General features: G+C 35.7%; 1 protein-coding gene across 2 annotated transcripts in view; it reads left to right on the top strand.

Annotated features, from left to right (window-relative positions):
* Positions 1 to 20,402, top strand: part of SH3BGRL (SH3 domain binding glutamate rich protein like) — a 105,547-nt gene that overhangs the window by 78,101 nt on the left and 7,044 nt on the right. For both annotated transcript variants that reach the window (XM_080831355.1, XM_080831356.1), the window contains one exon: positions 16,321 to 16,506. In XM_080831355.1, coding sequence (XP_080687481.1) covers positions 16,321 to 16,506 — 186 coding nt within the window. The remainder of the gene's footprint in view (positions 1 to 16,320; positions 16,507 to 20,402) is intronic.

Genomic DNA, 20,402 nt, shown 5'->3' on the forward strand with positions numbered 1-20,402 from the left:
TTGTAAGTAGATTGGCATATTTAAATGTTATTTGCTCACTCCTCCTTCACTTCACTGTTAAATTTTTAGGTACAGGCTAGGCAAATAAAGGCTTATTATTTTCCTACAAAGAGGAGTGATCCTTCTTAAGGAAGCATTTAAAATTAGCAGAACCAATTGGAGTGTATATATATATATCTGAATTCTGCTTTGCAAAAGTTGACTGGATCACAAATTTTAACCTCTTTTAAAAAGACAAAATACACACCCACACAATGGTTTATTCATTTGTAGAGTTTAATTATAGATAAACATTTAGTCATAGAAATTGTGAAGTATCCATTTAGAAAGTTTCCAAGTTTATTGTTCTAGTGCAATATGCTATAACATTTGTGTGCTTAGTTTTCACTGCAGGCCAGTTTATTAAACTTTATTAAGTACAGTATCTTTTCACTAAAATTATAGATTTCATGCAGTATAGACAGATGTAGTATACAGCATTTGTGCTATTATTAAGGTTAATCTAAGTGACATCAATAATAGCTGTAGGCACTTGCTCTCTCTTCTGAGGTCCTTGCACTCATTGGCTTTGTCATTCACTTGGCACCTCTCACCACGTTGTATGTTTGGTTGTCTTAGCTTCATATTGAAGTACCATGTTGTATAATATTTTCCATTAGATTGTAATCTTGGAACGGAATCTGCTATCTTTCTTTAGATATTTTAGAGGATCTAATGAAGTTGGAAATAAATTTGATACGTAAATTTAAACTCACAGATATGATTAAATTAAGGGGGAGATTTACATATCCTGATGATTCAAAGCTGAACATTTGACAGGGCAAAACCTACTTAGTGTTATTATGGCCTATCCTGTTCAACTTTATAGAGATGTAAACACTCTGGGAAGCATGTATAGTTATTGTCAGGTAGTTCCAGAAGATGGGAAAAATATTTTGGGTCTGCAGCTGATGGTTGAAGGATAAAGATATCAATTAATATATGCTATAATGCCCAGTGATACTAGACCTAACCACCATCTTAACTCAGCACAGAATACATTGTTCTTAGCATAGCATTCAATAAGGAGGGAAAGACTTCAAAGATTCATCTTACATGTTCTGTGCCTTTTGTCTTTCACACCAACATAACAAATGACATTTGCCCAGGGCCATGTGTAGTGCTTAGCATGTGACCTATAAAATTAACTCTTCATTTATTCAAAAATATCTGTTGGGATGCCTGGTTGGCTCCATTGGTTAAGTGTCTGACTCTTGATTTCAGCTCAGGTCATGATCTCAGGGTCCTGGGACTGAGTTCCATGTTTGACTTTGTGCTCAGTGGGGAGTCTACTTGAGATTCTCTCTCTCTTCCTATAACCCTCATAGCACTCATGCTCTCACTTGCACGCACTCTTTCTCTTTAAAATAAATAAATCTTTCGGGGTGCCTGGGTGGCTCAGTAGGTTAAAACCTCTGCCTTTGGCTCAGGTCATGATCCCAGGGTCCTGGGATCGAGCCCCACATCGGGCTCTCTGCTCAGCGGGGAGCCTGCTTTCTCCTCTCTTTCTCTGCCTGCCTCTCTGCCTACTTGTGATCTCTGTCTGTCAAATAAATAAATAAAATCTTTAAAATAAATAAATAAATCTTTAAAAAATATATCTTTTAATGTGATAAGTTCCTGAAAGTACCATATTTATGTATCATTTTTATATAAAACTTATTTGTAAATATGCACATGATTGACAAATTACTTGACACACTTCACATTAATTGAATACCTATTGTTTTGAATAGATTTAAAACCACTGATTTAATTGAATTTTCCATTAAATACATTAGTCTACTAGACACTCCTGATTATTTACTGATTTTTACATTGATTTTCCTCAAAATTCATAAAAGTCTATATGTTATACTTAAGAGTAAAAATTTGACCTTATTAGCTAATAAGGAAATAGGATTCCTGTTATCAAAAGTATCTTGTAAATTTTTTTGGATTGTAATGCATCTTTAAAGAAGAGAATTATTTTTCCTGAGGTTATGTGATGAGAGAGAAAATTGTTTACTCACAATCACAAGCAAGATAGAAGGACAAAAATACAACCTCTGTGTATGTATGCACATATATGTATGTATGCACGTATGTATATATGGGGTACAAATCCAGACGGGCTTTGACTATAGAGGTTTGTTGTTATTGTTTTTTTCTTTGTTTTCCTTTTTGTTTTGCATTATTATATCTTTTGGGATAACTGTTCCTATTGATTTTGTATTTCTGATGCCTCTGCTCCATGTAACTTTTCAGTGTGACTCCATTGAGAAATTTATTGATTGAGCCCTGCAGCTCAGAAATGTTAAGTAATAGTTTTAAGTTGGGCAAATTACCATAGATGTGTGAATTAAAGTTTAAAAAAAATCAGTGGTGAAAAAACCTAACTAAAAATATTAATTTTACTATCTTAAAGCTCTCTCCTAGGTATGATTAGGAGACAAAATAAGTGTATTATCTCTACCTGGTAATCTAAAGAACTAACACAGAAATCAAATGTAGACTTTGTATTTTTTTAAAGATTTTATTTATTTATCTGACAGAGAGAGACAGAGTGAGAGAGGGAACACAAGCAGGGGAAGTGGGAGAGGGAGAAGCAGGCTTCCTGCTGAGCTGGGAGCCTGATGGGGGCTCAATCCCATGACTCTGGGATCAGGACCTGAGCTAAAGGCGGACACTTAATGACTGAGCCACCCAGGCACCCCTAAACTTTTTTTAATGGGTTAATCTATAACCCCCCAAATATTGTTAAAGCATCAGGTACAAATGCTGTTTTTTTTTTCTTATTAGTTTCATCAGTATTATGTTTGATCAGTGTTGGAAAAGAAAAAAAAAGAACAAGAAAACAAGAAAAAAACAAGAAAGAGTTTGAGGACAGAAAATATGATTGAAACATGACCAAACTTGTTCCATTGTCACAGGGTGGGAAGATAGGGGTTTCAAATCTTCTATGAAAGAAGTAGCACAAACACATGAAACATAACCTTAACAGCACATGTTAGTGGCTCATGAGTGGTACAGGTATATTCCAAACCTCATATACAGGCAGGTTTAGCTCATAAATTCTAACTAATTTCTGTTCTAAACAATGAAAATTAAATGTAGAGTAACTCTGACTTGTAACATGGTCAAGGAAAGATTCATTTCTGTTTGTTTTAGGATGCTTATTAGAACAGAAAGTATAAAGAGAAAGGAATCAAATTATATCACCAAAGAAAACCATCAAACAATGATAGAGACCAAGAGAAGAAAGGATAAGAGAAAATGATAGAAACAACCACAAAACAAGTAACAAAATGGTAATAAATACATATCTATCAATGATTACTTTGAATGTAAGTGGTATAAACACTCCAATCAAAAGACATAGGATGAGAGAATGAAAAAAAAAAGACCCACCAAAAACAATACAAAACAAAACAAGATCCACCTATATGCTGCCTATAAGAGACTCGTTTCAGACCTAAAGACACTTGCAGATTGAAAGTGAGATGATGGAGAAACATCTATCATTCAAATGGATGTCAAAAGAAAGCCAGGGCAAACAGACTTTAAAACAAAGACTGTAACAATAGACAAAGAAAGATACTATAAAGGGGACAATTCAACAAGAAGATATAACAATTGTAAATATGTATGCACCCAATATGGAAGCACCCACATACATAAAACAGTGAATAACAAACAGAAAGAAGATAATCAAAGTAATACAATATAGTAGGGGAATTTAACACCCCATTTACATAAATGGGTAAATCAACCAAACAGAAAACCAACAAGGAAACAGTGGCTTTGTATGACACACTGGACTAGATGGATTTAACAGATATATTCAGAACATTGCATTCTAAAAGAGCAGAATACATATTCTATTCAAATGCACATGGAACATTCTCTAGAATACAGATAATAATAGACTACAGATTAGCCATAAATCAGGTCTCAAAAAATTTAAAAGATTGAAATCATACCATGCACCTTTTGTGACCACAAAACTAAGAACTAGAAATCAATCACAAGGAAAAATCTGAAAAGACCACAAATTCATGGAGGTTAAATAAAATGCTATTAAACAATGAATGTGTCAACCAAGCCATCAAAGAAGAATGAAAAAATTAGGGGAGTCTGAGTGACTCAGTGGGTTAAGCCTCTGCTTTTGGCTCAGGTCGTGATCTCAGGGTCCTGGGATCGAGCCCCATGTCAGGCTCTCTGCTCAGTGGAGAGTCTGCTTCCCCCTCTCTCTGCCTGCCTCTCTGCCTACTTGTGATCTCTCTCTCTGTCAAATAAATAAATAAAATCTTTAAAAAAATTATGTGGAAACAAATGAAAATGAAAATAAACATAATAATCCAAACCATTGGGATGTAGCAAAGGTTTATACCAATAAAAGTTTACCTCAAGAAGCAAGAAAAATCTCAAACAACCTAACCTTACACCTAAAGGAGCTAGAAAAAGAAGAAAAAACGAAACCTAAAACCAGGGTGCCTTGGTGGCTCAGTCAGTTAAGCGTCTGCCTTCAGCTCACAACCTGGGATCAAATCCAGCATCAAGCTCCTACTCAATGACGATTCTACTTCTCCTTTTGCCCCTCCCCCAACTTGTGCATGCTCTCTCTCTTGTAAAAATAATTAAATAATATCTTTAAAAAAAAACTAAAACCAGCAGATGGAAGAAATAATAAATATTAGAACAGAAATAAATGATATAGAAAATAAAATGAAAAATAAAGCAATGGAAAAAATCAAAATCGGAAGGTTTTTTTTTTCTTTTTTAAATCAACAAAATTGATAAACCCCTGGCCAGACTAACCAAGAAAAAAGGAAAAAGGACTCAAATAAACAAAACCATATTTGAGAGAGGAGAAAAAACAACCAAAACCACATAAATGCAAACAAATTTAAGAGAATGTTATTTTTAAAAAAGTCAACTAACTGCACAAACTAGAAGAAATGGATAAATTCCTAGAAACATATAAACTACCAAAACTGAGGCAGAAAGAAATAGAAAATTTGAACAGACTCATTATTAGCAAGGAAATTGAATTAGTAATCAAATAACTCCTGACAAACAAAAATCCAGGACCAGATGGATTAACAGGCAAATTCTACCAAATATTTAAAAAGTTAATACCTATTCTTCTCAAACTATTCCAAAAAACAGAAGAGGAAGGAAAACTTTCAAATGCCTTCTATGAGGTCAAAATTACCCTAATATCAAAACCAGATAAAGACACCAAAAGAAAGAAAAGAAGAGAAAGAAAGAAAGAAAGAAAGAAAACTACAGGGCAATATCTCTGATGAACATAGATGCAAAAAACATGAGCAAAATACTAACAGATTCCAACAATACATTTAAAAAATTATTCACCACAATCAATTGGGTACTTTTTCCTAGGATACAATGGTGGTACAATATTCACAAATCAATCAATGTGATAAATCACATCAATAAAAGAAAATATGAAATCCATATGATCATTTTAATAGATACATAAAAAGCATTTGTTAAAGTAAAACATGCATTCATGATAAAAGCCCTTAACACACTAGGTTTAGAGGTAACATACCTCAACATACTAAAGTCCATATATGAAAAATCCACGGTGAACATCATACTCAATGGTGAAAAACTAAGAACTTTTCCTCTAAGATCAGGAATAGGACAAGGATGTCCACTCTCATCACTTTTATTCAACATAGAACTGGAAGTCCAAGCAACAACAGATAACAAAAAGAAATAAAAGTAATCCAAATTATCAAGGAAGATGCAAAACTTTCACTCTTTTCAGATGCCTACTATATATAGAAAACCCTAAAGACTCCACCAAAATGATATTAGATTTCCTAAACCAATTCAATAGTCACAAGTTACAAAATCAACATACAAAAATCTGTTCTATTTCTATACACTAATAATAAAACAGCAGAAAGAGAAATTAAGGAATCAATCCCAATTACAATTGCACCAAAACCAATAAAATACCTAGGAATAAACCTAAGCAAAGAGGTGAATAACCTGTTTTCTGAATACTATAAAACATTGGTGAAAGTAATTGAAGAAGACACAAGGAAATGGAAAGATAATCCATGCTCATTGATTAGAAGACCAAATATTGTGAAAATGTCTATATTACCCAAAGCAACCTACACATTTAATACAATCCCTATCAAAATGCCAAGAACGTTTTTCTCAGAGCTAAAAAAAAAATAATCCAAAACTTGTATGGAACCACAAAAGATCTTGAATAGCCAATGCAATCTTGAAAAAGAAATGCAAAGTTGGAGGCATCACAACTCTGGGCTCCAAGTTATGTTAACAAAAGTGTAGTCATCATAACAGTAGGGGACCACCATAGAAATAGATATGCAGATTCATAGAACAGAATAGAAAATCCAAAAGTAAACCCTCAATTGTATCAGGAATTATTTTTTGACAAAATAACAAAAAAGATCTCATGGGTTAGAGTCTTCTCAACAGTGTTATGAAAACTGGTCAGCTACATGTAAAATAGTGAAACTGGACCACTTTCTTATACCACACACAATAATAAATTCAAAATGAATTAAAGACCTAAATGTGAGAGCTGAAACCATAAAAATCCTAAAAGAGAGCACAGGCTACTGTATTTGACCTTGGACATAGCAACATTTTTCTGGATATATATCCTGAGGTAAGGGAAACAAAGGCAAAAATAGACTATTGGGATCACATCAAAATAAAAATCTTCTATTCAGCGAAGAAAACAATCAAGAAAACCAAAGGACATCCTACTAAATGTGAGCAGATATTTACAAATGGAATATCTGATAAAGGGCTAGTGTCTAAAATATATTAAAAAAAAAACTAATGCAACTCAATAGTCCCCAAAAACAAATAATCAAAGTAAAACATGGGCAGAAGACATGAACAGACATTTCTCCAAAGAAGACATATAGATGGAGGATGATGGAGGAGTAGGAGGACCCTGGGCTTGCACTGTCCTTTGAACACAGCTAGATGAGTATAAAATCATTTTGAACACACAAAAAATCAATCTGGGGACAGAGAGAGCAAGACTGCAAAACTGGAGGTAGAAAAGCAGCCAGCCACATCATGGAAGTTAGGAGCTGCAGAGAGTTGATTTGGGAGAGAAAAGAACTGAAGGTGTTGCAAAGGGGAGAAAGCCCTGATCACAGAGAGAGGAGATGCGGGGTGGGCGGGGGCGGCGGGGGGAGGCAGGAGAGAGACAGAGAGATTGAAGGCATGTACAGGGGATTACACAGGAAGAACTTTTCCCCAAAACCATTGATTGGGAAATAAGAGGGGCTGACCACTGCAAGTTTTTATGAGCTGCAGAGTGCAAAGTCTGAAATTTTGGAGGTTTGTGCCATTGCCAGGGTGGTCCCAAAGAGTTTTGGCAGTGCTCCATTGGGGAAGGAGGGCAGAGATCCAGGAGTGGGCAACATCGTCTGAGGATCGCCTTGGCTGCCTGGGAAGAAATCTTTCCCCTGCATTTGGGAGAAGTAGCACAGCCTTTCCATGGGCAAAAGATCCAGCAGACACCAACATGTAGCCCTATTCACTGACGAAGGAACAGAGACACCATCTGAGGACAGCAAACCTTGGCGGTGGGTTCTGACTATGCTTTATCATAAAATGCAAACTGCTGCATGGTTATGTGACCAATTTCCAGGACAAACTGAGACCAGACTCAGTGCTGCGATGCCCTCCCCCAGAGCAGTGCCAGTCAGTACCCGGCAGTTCTCCAAAATTTGGAGTTTTGAAACCCACCTGTATGCCTGAGATGAAAAAAAGGAATACCATGTGGCCTGGCAGACAGATAGATTGGACGTAGGCAGGGAAAAGGCAAGAATCTGATGAAGCCAGGGACACAAATGGGGTGATTCTTTGCTCTTCTGTGAGGGCTTCCTGAAAAGCGATGGGCACTGCTTTCCCATTCTGAGGAGAGAGAATGGGATAACATCATATTCCCATCCCCCCATCATCACTAACCCACCTCAGTGGACAAAACAACGCCACCCAGTGGAAGCTGCTGTCCCTTACACTAAGCCCCACTCTAGTGTGTCTCACAGGTGCCTCTCTACTAGGGCAAGTCCACCTGAGAATCAGCACAGCAGGCTCCTCCCCCAGAAGACCCTCACAAACCCCTCACACACAAGTCTACTGATTATAGAGGGCTGCAAAGCTTCAACTCTAGGGAAAATAGGATCTAGCTTCTTTTAGTAAGCAGACCAAAACAGCAGACCCAGGATTTACATTTTTAAAATTATTTATTTATTTATTTATTTATTTACTTACTTATTTATTTTTACCTCTTCTTATTATAACCATTACTCTTAAGAGCAGGAACACAACAAGCTTTCCAATAATCACAGAAAAAAACAGTGATCCTGACAAAATGACAAGATGAAAAATTCGCCCCAAAGAAAGAGTAGGAGAAAGTCCCAGCTGGGATTTAATCAATACAGGTACAAGAAGTCTGAATCAGATTTTAAAACAATAATCATCAGGAAATTAGTGGGGCTTGAGAAAAGCATAGAAGACCTAGAAAATCCCTTTCTACAGACATAAAAGAATTAAGGACTAGGCAGGCTGAAATTAAAAAAAAAAATGCTATAACTGAGATGCAAAACAGAATGGATGCAATGACAATGAGAACAGATGAAGCAAAGGAACAAATCAGTGATAAAGAAGATAAAAGTTATGGAAAATAATGAAGCTAAAAACAAGAAGAAAAGAAAGATATTGGATCATGAATATAGACTAAAGGAATTCAGTGACTCCTTAAAGTGTAATAATGACATTCATATTATAGGAGTCTTAGAAGAAGAAGACTAAGAAAAGGAGCAGAAGGTTTGTTTTAGCAAATTATAGCTAAAATGTTCCCTAGTCTAGAGAAGGATACAGACCTCAAATCCAAGAACCATAGAGAACTCCCAACAAATTTAATAAAAAATGGTCATCACCAAGAAATAGCACAGTCAAAATCACAAAATACACAGACAAGGAAAGAACCCTGAAAACATCAAGGAAAAAAGTCCTTAACCTACAAGGAATGCAAATAAATTTAACAGCATATCTGTCCCCAGAAATTTGGCAGACCAGAAGAGAATGGCATGATACATTCTACATGCTGAATTTGAAAAATATGCAACCAAGAATACTTTATCCAGCAAGGCTGTCCTTCAGAATAGGAAAAATAAAGAGTTTCCCAAACAAACAAAAAACTAAAGGAGTTCATGACTACTAAACCAACCTTGCAAGAAATTTTGAAGGAGACTCTATGAACAGTGAAAAAAGACCATAGGCAACAAAGACTAGAAAGGAACAGAGAACATCAACAGAAACACCAATTTTACAGATAATGCAGTGACACTAAATTCATATATATCAATAATCACTCTGAATATAAAGTGGACTAAATGTTCCAATCAAAAGTCACAGTGTATAAGAATGGATTTTTTTAAAAAGACCTATCTATATAATGCTTCCAAGAGATTTCAGATAAAGATGCCCGCAAATTGCAAGCGAGGGGATGAAGAATGATTAGTCATGCTAATGGATGCCAAAAGAAAGCTGGAGTACCCATACTTAAATCTAGACAAACTATTTTAAAGCAAAGCCTGTAACTAGAGAGGAAGAAGGGCACTATATCATAATAATGGCGACTATCCAACTAGATGATTTAACAACTGTAAATATGCCCCCAACTTGAGAGCACAGAAAATATACATCAATTAATAATAAACATAAAAATACTCTTTGATAATAATGCAGTAAGAGTAGGGAGACTTTAACATCCCACTTACATCAATAGATCAACTATGCAAAGAATTATTAAGAAACAATGGATTTGCATGACAAACTAGACCAGATGAACTTTTTTCCTTTTTATTTATTTTGTAATTTTACTTTATTTTTTATTTAAATTCAATTAATTAACATATAGTGTATTATTACTTTTAGAAATAAAGTTTAGTCATTCATCAGTTGGATATAACACCCAGTGCTCATTACATCAATTGCCCTCCTTAATGCTCATCACCCAATTGCCACATCCACCTACCCACCTCCTCTCCAGCAAACCTGTTTGTTTCCTATAGTTAAGAGTCTCTTATGGTTTGTCTCCCTCATTGTTTTTAGACCAGATGAACTTAACAGATATATTCAAAACACTTTATCCTAAAGCAGGAAATCATACATTCTTTTCAATGGCACATGGAACATTCTCCAGTATAGATCACATAGTGGGTCAGAAATCAGCCCTCAACCATTACAAAAAGAGTAAGGCCTTACCATGCTTATTTTAAGACCACAACACAATGGAAATTGAAGTTAACCACAAAAGGGGGAAAAAAAAGAAAGAAAGAAATTGGAAAGACCCACAAATACATTGATGTTAAAGAACATCCTACTTAAGAATGAATGGGTTAACCAGGAACTTAAAGAATAATTAAAAAAAATGGAAGTAAATGAAAATGAAAATATGATAGTCCAAATCAGTTGGGATACAGCAAACGTGGTACTAAGAGGGAAGTATTTTACATTACAGGCCTACCTCAAGAAGCAAACGAGTTTCAAAGATAAAACCTAACCTTACACCTACTAAAAGGATCTAGAAAAGGAACAGCAAATAAAGCCTAAAGCCAAAAGAAGAAGGGAAGTAATAAAGATCAGAGCATAGATAAACAATATAGAAACAAACAAAAAACAGTAGAACAGATCAACTGAAGTGAGAGTTGATTCTTTGAAAGAATTAACAAAATTGATAAACCCCTAGCCAGACTTACCAAAAAGAAAATAGAAAGACCCAAATAAATAATATTGTGAGTGAAAGGGAGAGATCACAACAAAAAACACATAAATACAAACAATTATAGGAGAATATTATGAAAAATTATATGCCAACAAACTGGGCAACCTTAAAGAAATGGACACAGTCCTACAAACCTGAAAACTACCGATACTGAAGTAGGAAGAAATAGAAAATCAGAACAGAGCCATAACCAGCAAAGAAATTAAATCTGTAATCAAAAATCTCCCAGCAAACAAAAGTCCAGGGTCAGATGGCTTCCCAGGGGAATTCTACCAGACATTTAAAAAAGAATAACTATTCTTCTCAAAGTATTCCAAACAATAGAAATGGGAGGAAAACTTCCAAACTCATTCTATGAAGCCAGCATTACCTTGGTTCCAAACTCAAAGACCCCACTAAAAAGGAGAATGACAGAACAATACCCTGATGAACATGAATGCAAAAAAAAAAAAAAAATCTTAACAAGATATGAGTAAATAGACTCTAACTGTATATGAAGAGAATTATTTATCATAATCAAGTCAGATTTATTCCTGGGCTGCAAGGATGGTTCACTGTTTGTAAATCAATCAATGCAATACACCACATTAATTAAAGAAAGGATAAGAACCATATATGATCATCACAATAGATGCAGAAAAAGCATTTGGCCACATACAGCATCCATTCTTGATAAAAACCCTCAAAAGAACAGTTATGGATGGAATATAACTCAACATCATAAAGGCCATATGCAAAAGACCCACAGCTAATATCATCCCCAATGGGGGAAAACTGGGAGGTTTTCCTCTATGGTCAGAAACAAGACAAGGATGTCTACTCTCACCATTACTATTCAACATAGTACTAGAAGTCTTAGTTTCAGCAATCAGACAATAAAAAGAAATACAAGGCATCCAAATCAGCAAGAATGAAGCCAAACTTTCAGTCTTTGCAGAAGACATGATACACTCTACAGAAAACCCAAACAGTTCTACCAAAGACTTTCTAGAAAAGATACAGGAATTGTGTAATGTTACACATTAAAAAAAAAATCAGTGTACAGAACTCTGTTGCCATCTATACACCAACAATGAAGCAGCAGAAAAAGAAATTGATCTCATTTATAATTGGGTCAAAAACAATAAGATACCTAGGAATAAACCTAACCAAATAGATAAAAGATGTGTAATCTTAAAACTATAGAACACTTATGAAAGAAATTGAGAAAGACACAAAGAAATGGAAAAATAGTCCATGCTCATGGGTTAGGAGAATATTGTTAAAATGTTTACTTTACCCAAAGCAACCTACACATTTAATGCTATCCCTATCAGAGTACCAACAGCATTTCTCACAGAGCTTAAAAAAAAAATACAAACAATCCTAATATTTGTATGGAACCACAAAAGATGCCAAATAGTCAAAGCAATCCTGGAAAAGCAAAGCAAAGCTGGAGGAACCATTATTCTGAACTTTAAGCTATATTACAAAGTTGTAGTCTTCAAGGCATTATGGCACTAGCACAAAAACAGACACATAGACCAATGGAACACTGTAGAAAACCAAGAAATGGATTCACAACTATATGGTCAACTAATCTTCAACAGAGCAGAAAAGAATACCCAATGGAAAGAAGACAGTCTCTTCAACAAATGATGTTGGGAAAACTGGACAGTAACATGCAGAAGAATGAAACTGTACCACTTTCTTACACCAGACACAAAAATAAATTCAAAATGGAAAAGCTTCTGCACATGAAAAGAAACAATCAAAAAAACTGAAAGACAACCCATGGAATGGGAGAAGATATTTGCAAACAATATATTAGATCAAGGGGTAGTATCTATAAAGAACTTAACAAACTCAACACCCCAAAAATTAAAAAAAAATCAGTTAATAACTGGACTGAAAACATGAGCAGATATTTCTCCAAAGAAGAAATACAAATGGCTAACAGACATGAAAAAATGCTTAAGATCGCTCTCATCATCAGAGAAATACAAATCAAAACCACAGTGAAATACTGTCTCATACTAGTCAGAATGACTAAAATTAACAACTCAGGAAACAACAGATGTTGGCAAGTATGTGGAGAAAGGAGAACCGTCTTACACTGTTGGTGGGAAGGCAAACTGGGATAGCCACTCTGTGAAACAGTTCCCTGAAAAGTAAAACAAAACAAAACAAAAACAAAAACAAACAAAACAAAACAAAACAAAAACCCTACCTTTTAACCCAGCAATTGCACTACTATATACTTATCCAAAGGATACAAAAATTCAAAGAGGCACATGCAACCCGAAGTTTATAGCAGCACTATCTGCAATAGCCAAGAACATGGAAAATGCCGAGATGTCCATCAACTGATCAATGCATAAAGAAGTGATACACACACACACACACACACACACACACACACTATGGAATATTATTCTGCCATCAAAAATAATGGAATCTTGCCATTTGCAACAGCATGGATGGAACTAGAGTTTATTATGCTGAGTGAAATAAGTCAGTCAGAGAGACAAATACTATATGATTTCACTCATATGTGGAATTTAAGAAACAAAACAGATAAATATAGGGAGAAGGAAGGACAAGAAAATAAGATAAAGATGGGGAGGCAAAGCATAAGAGACCCTTAAATATGGGGAACAAACTGAGGGTTGCAGGAGAGGAAATAGGTGGGGAGATGGGATAATTGGATAATGGACATTAAGTATGGCACTTGAAGTAATGAGCACTGGATGTTATATGCAACTGATCAATCATTAAATTCTGCCCCTGAAACTAGTACTACACTATATGCAAACTAACTTGTATTCATTTTTTAAAGTATTTATTTATTTTGCTGAGAGAGAGAGTGTGAGAGAGAGATTGCACAGTGGGGAGGGACAAAGGGAGAGAGAGAGTCTTAAACCAACTCCATGCTGAGTGTGGAGCCTGAGACAGGGCTTGATCTCCTGACCCTGAGATCATGACCTGAGCTGAAACCAAGAGTCAAATGCTTAATCAACTGTACCACCCAGGTGCCCCTGAACTAAATCGAATTTAAATAGAATATTGAAAGAAAAAAAATAGTAGACCTAAATGAGAGATAGGAAGCCATCAAAATCCTAGAGGAGAACAGTAACCTCTTTGACATTGGCCATAGCAACTTCTTACTAGACGTGTTACTGGAGGCAAAGGAAACAAAAGCAAAAATTAACTCTTGGGACTTCATCAAAATAAAAAGCTTCTACATGGTGAAGGAGACAATCAACAAAACTAAAAGCAGCTTACCAAATGGGAGAAGATATGTGCAATTGACATATCTAATAAAGGGTTAGTATCCAAAAACCTATAAAGAACTTAGTAAGTTCAACATCCAAAAAACAAATCATCTATTTTAAAAATGGGCAGAAGACATGAATAGTCATTTTTCCAATGAAAACATCCAGATGGCAAAGAGATACGTGAAATGATGCTCAACATCACTCATCATCAGGGAACTATAAATCAAAACCACAATGAGATACCACCTCACCCATGTCAGAATGACTAAAATAAACAACCCAGGAAACAACATGTTTTAGCGAGGATGCAGAGAAAGGGGGACCCTCTTTCACTCCTGGTGGAATGCAAACTGGTGCAGCTATTTTGTAAACTTTATGGAGGTTTCTCAAAAAGTTAAAAATAGAAGTACCCTATGATCCAGCAATTGTACTACTAGGTGTTTACCCAAAAGGATACAAAAATACAGATTTCAAGGGGTACATGCACCTGATGTTTATATCAGCATTCTCAATAATAGCTGAAATATGGAAAAAGCCCTAGTGTCCATTAACTGATGAATGGATAAAGAAGATGTGGGGTATGTGTGTATATATAATGGACTATTACTCAGCCATCACAAGGAATGAGATCCTGCCATTTGCAATTATTCAGCTGGATCAATCTAGTACCATGTTAAGAAAATAAGTCAGTCAGAAAAAGACAATTATGATTTCACTCATATGTGAAACTTAGGAAACAAAATAGTTGGATATATGGGAAGGAGGACAAAAAGAGAGGGAAGCAAACCATAAAAGACTCTAAAGGACAGAGAACAAACTGAGGGTTGGTGAAGGGAGGTGGGTAGGGTATGGGCTAAATAGATGATGGGTATTAAGGTTGGCGCTTGTTATAATAAGCACTGGGTGTTATATATTAAGTGGTGAATCAGTGAATTCTACTCCTGAAACCAATATTACACTATATATTAACTAACTAGAGGTCAATTAAAAATTGAAATAAAAGATATACAGATGGCAAACAGACACGTGAGAAAATGCTCCACATTACTTATCATCAGAAAAATACAATTTAGGGGCACCTGGGTGGCTCAGTGGGTTAAAGCCTCTGCCTTCGGCTCAGGTCATGATCCCAGGGTCCTGGGATCAAGCCCTACATCGGGCTCTCTGCTCAGCAGGGAACCTGCTTCCTCCTCTGTCTCTGCCTGCCTCTCTGCCTACTTGTGATCTTTGTCTGTCAAATAAATAAATAAAATCTAAAAAAAAAACAATTTATTTTATTTTTTAAAAGATTTTATTTATTTGAGAGAGAGAGAGAGAGAGATACAGAGAGAGAGAAAAGAGTGTATGAGTAGGGGGAAGTGGTAGAGGAAGAAGAAGTAGATTCCCTGCTATGCAGGGAGCCAGATGGGCTTGATCCCGGACCCCGAGATCATGACCAGAGCTAAAGACAGAGTTTTAACTGACTGAGTCACTCAGGAACTCTGAGAAATGCAATTTAAAAACACATTGAGATATTATTTCACACCTATCAGATTGTCTAAAATGAAAAACAGAAGAAACGAGTGTTGGTAAGGATGTGGAGAAAAGGAAACTCTCTTGTAGCATTGGTAGGAATGCAAATACGTGCACCCCCTGCCGAAAACAGTGTGGAGTTTCCTCAAAATTTTATAAATAGAACTACCTTATGATCCAGTAATTGCACTGCTGAGTATTTACTTCAAAAATACAAAAACACTAATTCAAAAGGATACATGCACCCCCATGTTTATTATACCATTATATACAATAGCCAAATTATGAAAGCAGCCCAAGTGCGCACTGTTAGATAAATGGATAAAAGTGTGATTCTATAGGGGCGCCTGGGTGGCTCAGGGGGTTAAAGCCTCTGCCTTCGGCTCAGGTCATGATCTCGGGGTCCTGGGATCGAGCCCCGCATCGGGCTCTCTGCTCAGGAGGGAGCCTGCTTCCCCCTCTCTCTGCCTGCCTCTCTGCCTACTTGTGGTCTCTCCCTCTGTCAAATAAAGAAATTAAAAAAAAATTTAAAAAAAAAAGTGTGATTCTATAAATAAATGAACATTATTCAGCTATAAAAAAGCAAAAATAAAAAAGACCTCCTTGACATTTGCAAGGACATGGATGATAACATAATAAAATAAATTTAAAAATAAAAACAAATTATGTATGTTCAAAATAGTTTCTTCATGCTTTGGGTTCTAGATTAAGAAGAAACAGCAAGATGTGCTTGGTTTTTTAGAAGCTAACAAAATAGGATTTGAAGAAAAAGACATTGCAGCCAATGAAGAGAATCGGAAGTGGATGAGAGAAAATGTACCTGAAAACAATCGACCAGCCACAGGATACCCTCTGCCACCTCAGATTTTCAATGAAAGCCAGTACCGTGGGGTAAGAAACCAATTTAAACTCTTGTTTTATCAAATGGATCACCTCAAATCCATCCTATCCCTTTCACCCCACCCCCAATTTTGCATAGAACCATTTCTCCTGTTCATCTCTTCATCCATCCTAGGCAGCTGGGGTATTTCTACTAGGAAGCAAAGGGATGAGTCATTCCCCCCCCCAAATGTCCTGTAAATGCATAAATACAGACCTTGAATATATAGTTACCTTTCCATTTCTTTTTTTTATGATTTTATTTTTAAGCAATGTCTACAACCAACCCGGGGATTGAATTCATAACCCCAGGATCAAAAGTTGCATGCTTTATCAACTAAGCCAGCCAGGCAACCTGCCTTTCCATTTCTTCATCTTATTTCTATCTAGAGCAATCGTGTTGTTTCTGCTATGTCCACGAAGTTTCTGAGAAGTTAGCTGCTTATTTGGATTAAAAATAACTTAAAAAAGTAATATCTTACTTCCTACTTGAAGCCAGTAATACTTTTATTTTGGTATTGTTAATGAAGTTTTAGAAAATGTTATGTTAGGTAATTAAACTCATTGAGGAACAAGGGAAACAAAAATGGGCTTTTGTTTTGTGACTGGTGCTTTCAAGTATGCCATCTTTAGTCTTTATTTAAGCCATAGAGTAGTTTTCTTTAATCTTCTGTCACTGTATATTTAACATTTAACAATTTATATTTAACAGCTTATGGCCTTTCTGGGTTCCATGGCAAGTACAAGTATAAATATTTTTTTTTTCTCTTAAGGAGCTGGTTGGAAGTGAGGTTTGGAAAAATCACACACACCTCGAACAATTGGAGTGTGGTTATGAATCCATAGCTATGTGGTGAGACAATACAGAAAGCATTTGTAAGGCTTACAGGAATTTCCAGTAAAGAACTGTTTGCATTGCTATGTCCTCAGAATTAGCATGACTGGAGAATAAATGTATTAGAGCCAGCAATCCAAATATTCTAGTTTATAGGTTTCCATGGAAGTAAAAGGATACTTTTAGGTGGGGATCTTTTTTTGTGTGCCAATTCTGAAAATCAAGGGGAGGGAGCATGGGAAAAATGAGAATTTTATTGACACAAAATATTTTCTCTGTGAATTGAATTTTTTTTAGTTCTGAGGAGGATCCTGAAGATTTCATCTGTTGTTACAAACAGTACCAATGTGTAATGATGTACTCTGCAGATAAGAAAAAGGCAATTAGGCTATTCATTTAGATAGTGAAACCTCAATGCCTCTGTAATTGAAATTTCTGTAAATGCTGTATCCCAGGAGCTGGAAGAGGCCTCAGAGGCCATCCAGTCCAATATAAGTCAGCATATATTATCTTAATTTTTTTGAAGTAGAAATTTTAATTCATTTGGCTTCAAAAACAAACACATTTTAGGTTATAAGGGTAGCATTTCAGAAACCCCATTGACCTGGTTTATTTCTCCTTCAGAAGCCACACTGTAAGGAAGTGGAGTGTGTTATACAAATCAGGTATCCCTGATAAATCGGGAGCTGGAAAGGAAGGGGCAGGAGATGAGACTCAACCAAATAAATATTTGTTAATGGAAGAAGAATCAAATTTTTATCGAATGCCTGCTGTGTATCAAGCACTAAGTTAAGAGTTTAATAACAATAAAAATTAAGATTTTTCCCTATACAGACTCTTAGAGAGAAGGGTATATAATAACCATCATAGAAAGCATATGATATGCCAGTTATTATACTATATATTTTATGTGTATTTTATTAGTTAGTTCCCATACTAATCCCATGAGGTAGGTGTTGTTATTCCTGTATTATGAATGAAAAAATTGAAGCCTAGAAGAAGGTTAACTGACTAACTAAATCTGTTTTATTCTCAAGCTCTTACTTTTTCTGTTAAACTACTGTATATGTCATTTTCCTATTTATACAAAGATCTCGTTTTCATTATTTTCTTCCTACATTCTGTATTATGGTGTGTGTGGGGGTACTGATCTCAGTAAATTATATTTCCCAGTCTCTATTGCTGACTGGCTACCTATTAGGTTTGGCCAATTAGCAGGAGAATTGGTTGGAAGAATGGAGGACAGAAGAGAGGAAAAGCCAAGGTATTCACTTCCTTCCTGCTTCTGGAGGTGGCCATGGCAGTGGCTGTGTCTCCTTTGTGGTACCAGGTATCCCAGCTCCTGGTTTCTGTAATATCATCTTCTGCAATTCCTCCTTTAGCCCTATAACTGTGGTAACATCTTCTTGATGTTGCTAATCTTGGTGGTTGCCTTGCTATTTCATATTTGCCTTTCATCAGTTCCTTTGTAAATAAATTCTTTATATCAAATTCCCTTGTTTAAAACATCTCAAGGTCTCTCAACCTTGGCACAACTGACATATTGGGTTGGATAATTCTTGTTGTTGGGGTCTACCCTGTGCATTATAGGACATTTAGCAGCATCCCGGCTTCCATCTATGAGCACCAGTAACACCCTCACAGTTATGAAAAACCAAAAGTATCTCCAGACTTTGCCAGATGTCCCAGGCTGTAGGGTGGAGGATTACATCCTACCACTGAACTATGGCTTAGGTTCTTATTTCTAGACTGGAAATAACCAATCTACTACATAAATGAAGCTCTGTTATAGTAGGTACAACATTTATAAGGATAATCTTGGTTCTGAAAAAGCTTCTGATATGTATATGAAGAATTGGAGCATTTTTTCATGATTAGTAACTAATATGATACCAATATATGGTAGAATACATTTTGTATTAATCTTATTGAAATCCTAGAGGTGTAAACAAAATATCTTTTATTTTATCCTCAAGTGTATTCCTATAGAAGAAGCAGACTGTGTCACAATTGGTTTTGTATACTCCTTGTAAATATTTTAAATTTGCATTCCCTAGGATTGAGCCATGTATAGATATGAAGATCTTAATGTTTTGTGTATCTTGTATTCTTAGCACCAAAAATGATTGGTATGTAGTAGGTTCTCAGTACATATTTGCAGAATAAATTAATTAATCTGGCTCAATTGAGAAATGGATCATGTTCTTTTCTCTCAGAGTTACAAACCTAAGTCCGGGGCCAAAAAATGATAATATACATTGATCCCAAAACACTTGAAACAGACAACTAGAGTAGCACTTTATGATCAGATTTCAGTATAGTTGAAACCTACTTTCTTTCACATGAATTTAAAGACTGGCATGAGTTATTTCTGTTACTTTGAACGAGTGGTAAGAAATACCTCTTCTGTGAATGTTGAACTCTTACAAGTAGCATTTTGAGGTTCCTTTCAAGTGGTTGAGTGTAGAAATGATGTATATTGTCTGTTTACTTTGAGTAGTTTATAAGTCTCATGTGTCTCAGTATGAAATTATTATCAAGATCCAATTAGTTTCATTTTTTGTAGAGTAAGCTCATAGGAGGCTGTTCCTAAATGTCTGCTGTTTAGGGTTTATTCCTTTTCCAACATGGAGGGAACACAGTAAGATGCTTTGAATCAATCCTTGGGGAGATTCAAGTGGCTCTGAACAATTCTGACTTTGTTAAAATAATCCCTAAATAAGAGAGAAACTGATGTTTCTTGGGGTGAGGTTCCAATTTAGGGTCATCAGTGGCTTGAGAAATCTTCCAAGTACCAGAAATCCTGCATATATCTAAACTTTATATCTCCAGATCCTCCAAGTGCCAGGACTTAACCCTGTAATTGATTTATTGGTCAGGGAATCTCTAGAGAAACCAGCAAATTATGAGTGCTTTTTACTTCCGATAAATTAGCCAAAATGTCAAACTTGATTCTATGCGTTTTAAATTAAACAAAGTAAGGCCACCTATAGGCAATGGCTGTGTTTTGTACGTAGATTTGCTATTGATTACATTTTATAGTTAAATTTTGGATGACAAAATTTTGGATGAC

The sequence above is a fragment of the Martes martes genome, assembly GCF_963455335.1.
Source record: "Martes martes genome assembly, chromosome: X".
In the NCBI taxonomy this organism is placed as follows: Eukaryota; Metazoa; Chordata; class Mammalia; order Carnivora; family Mustelidae; genus Martes; species Martes martes.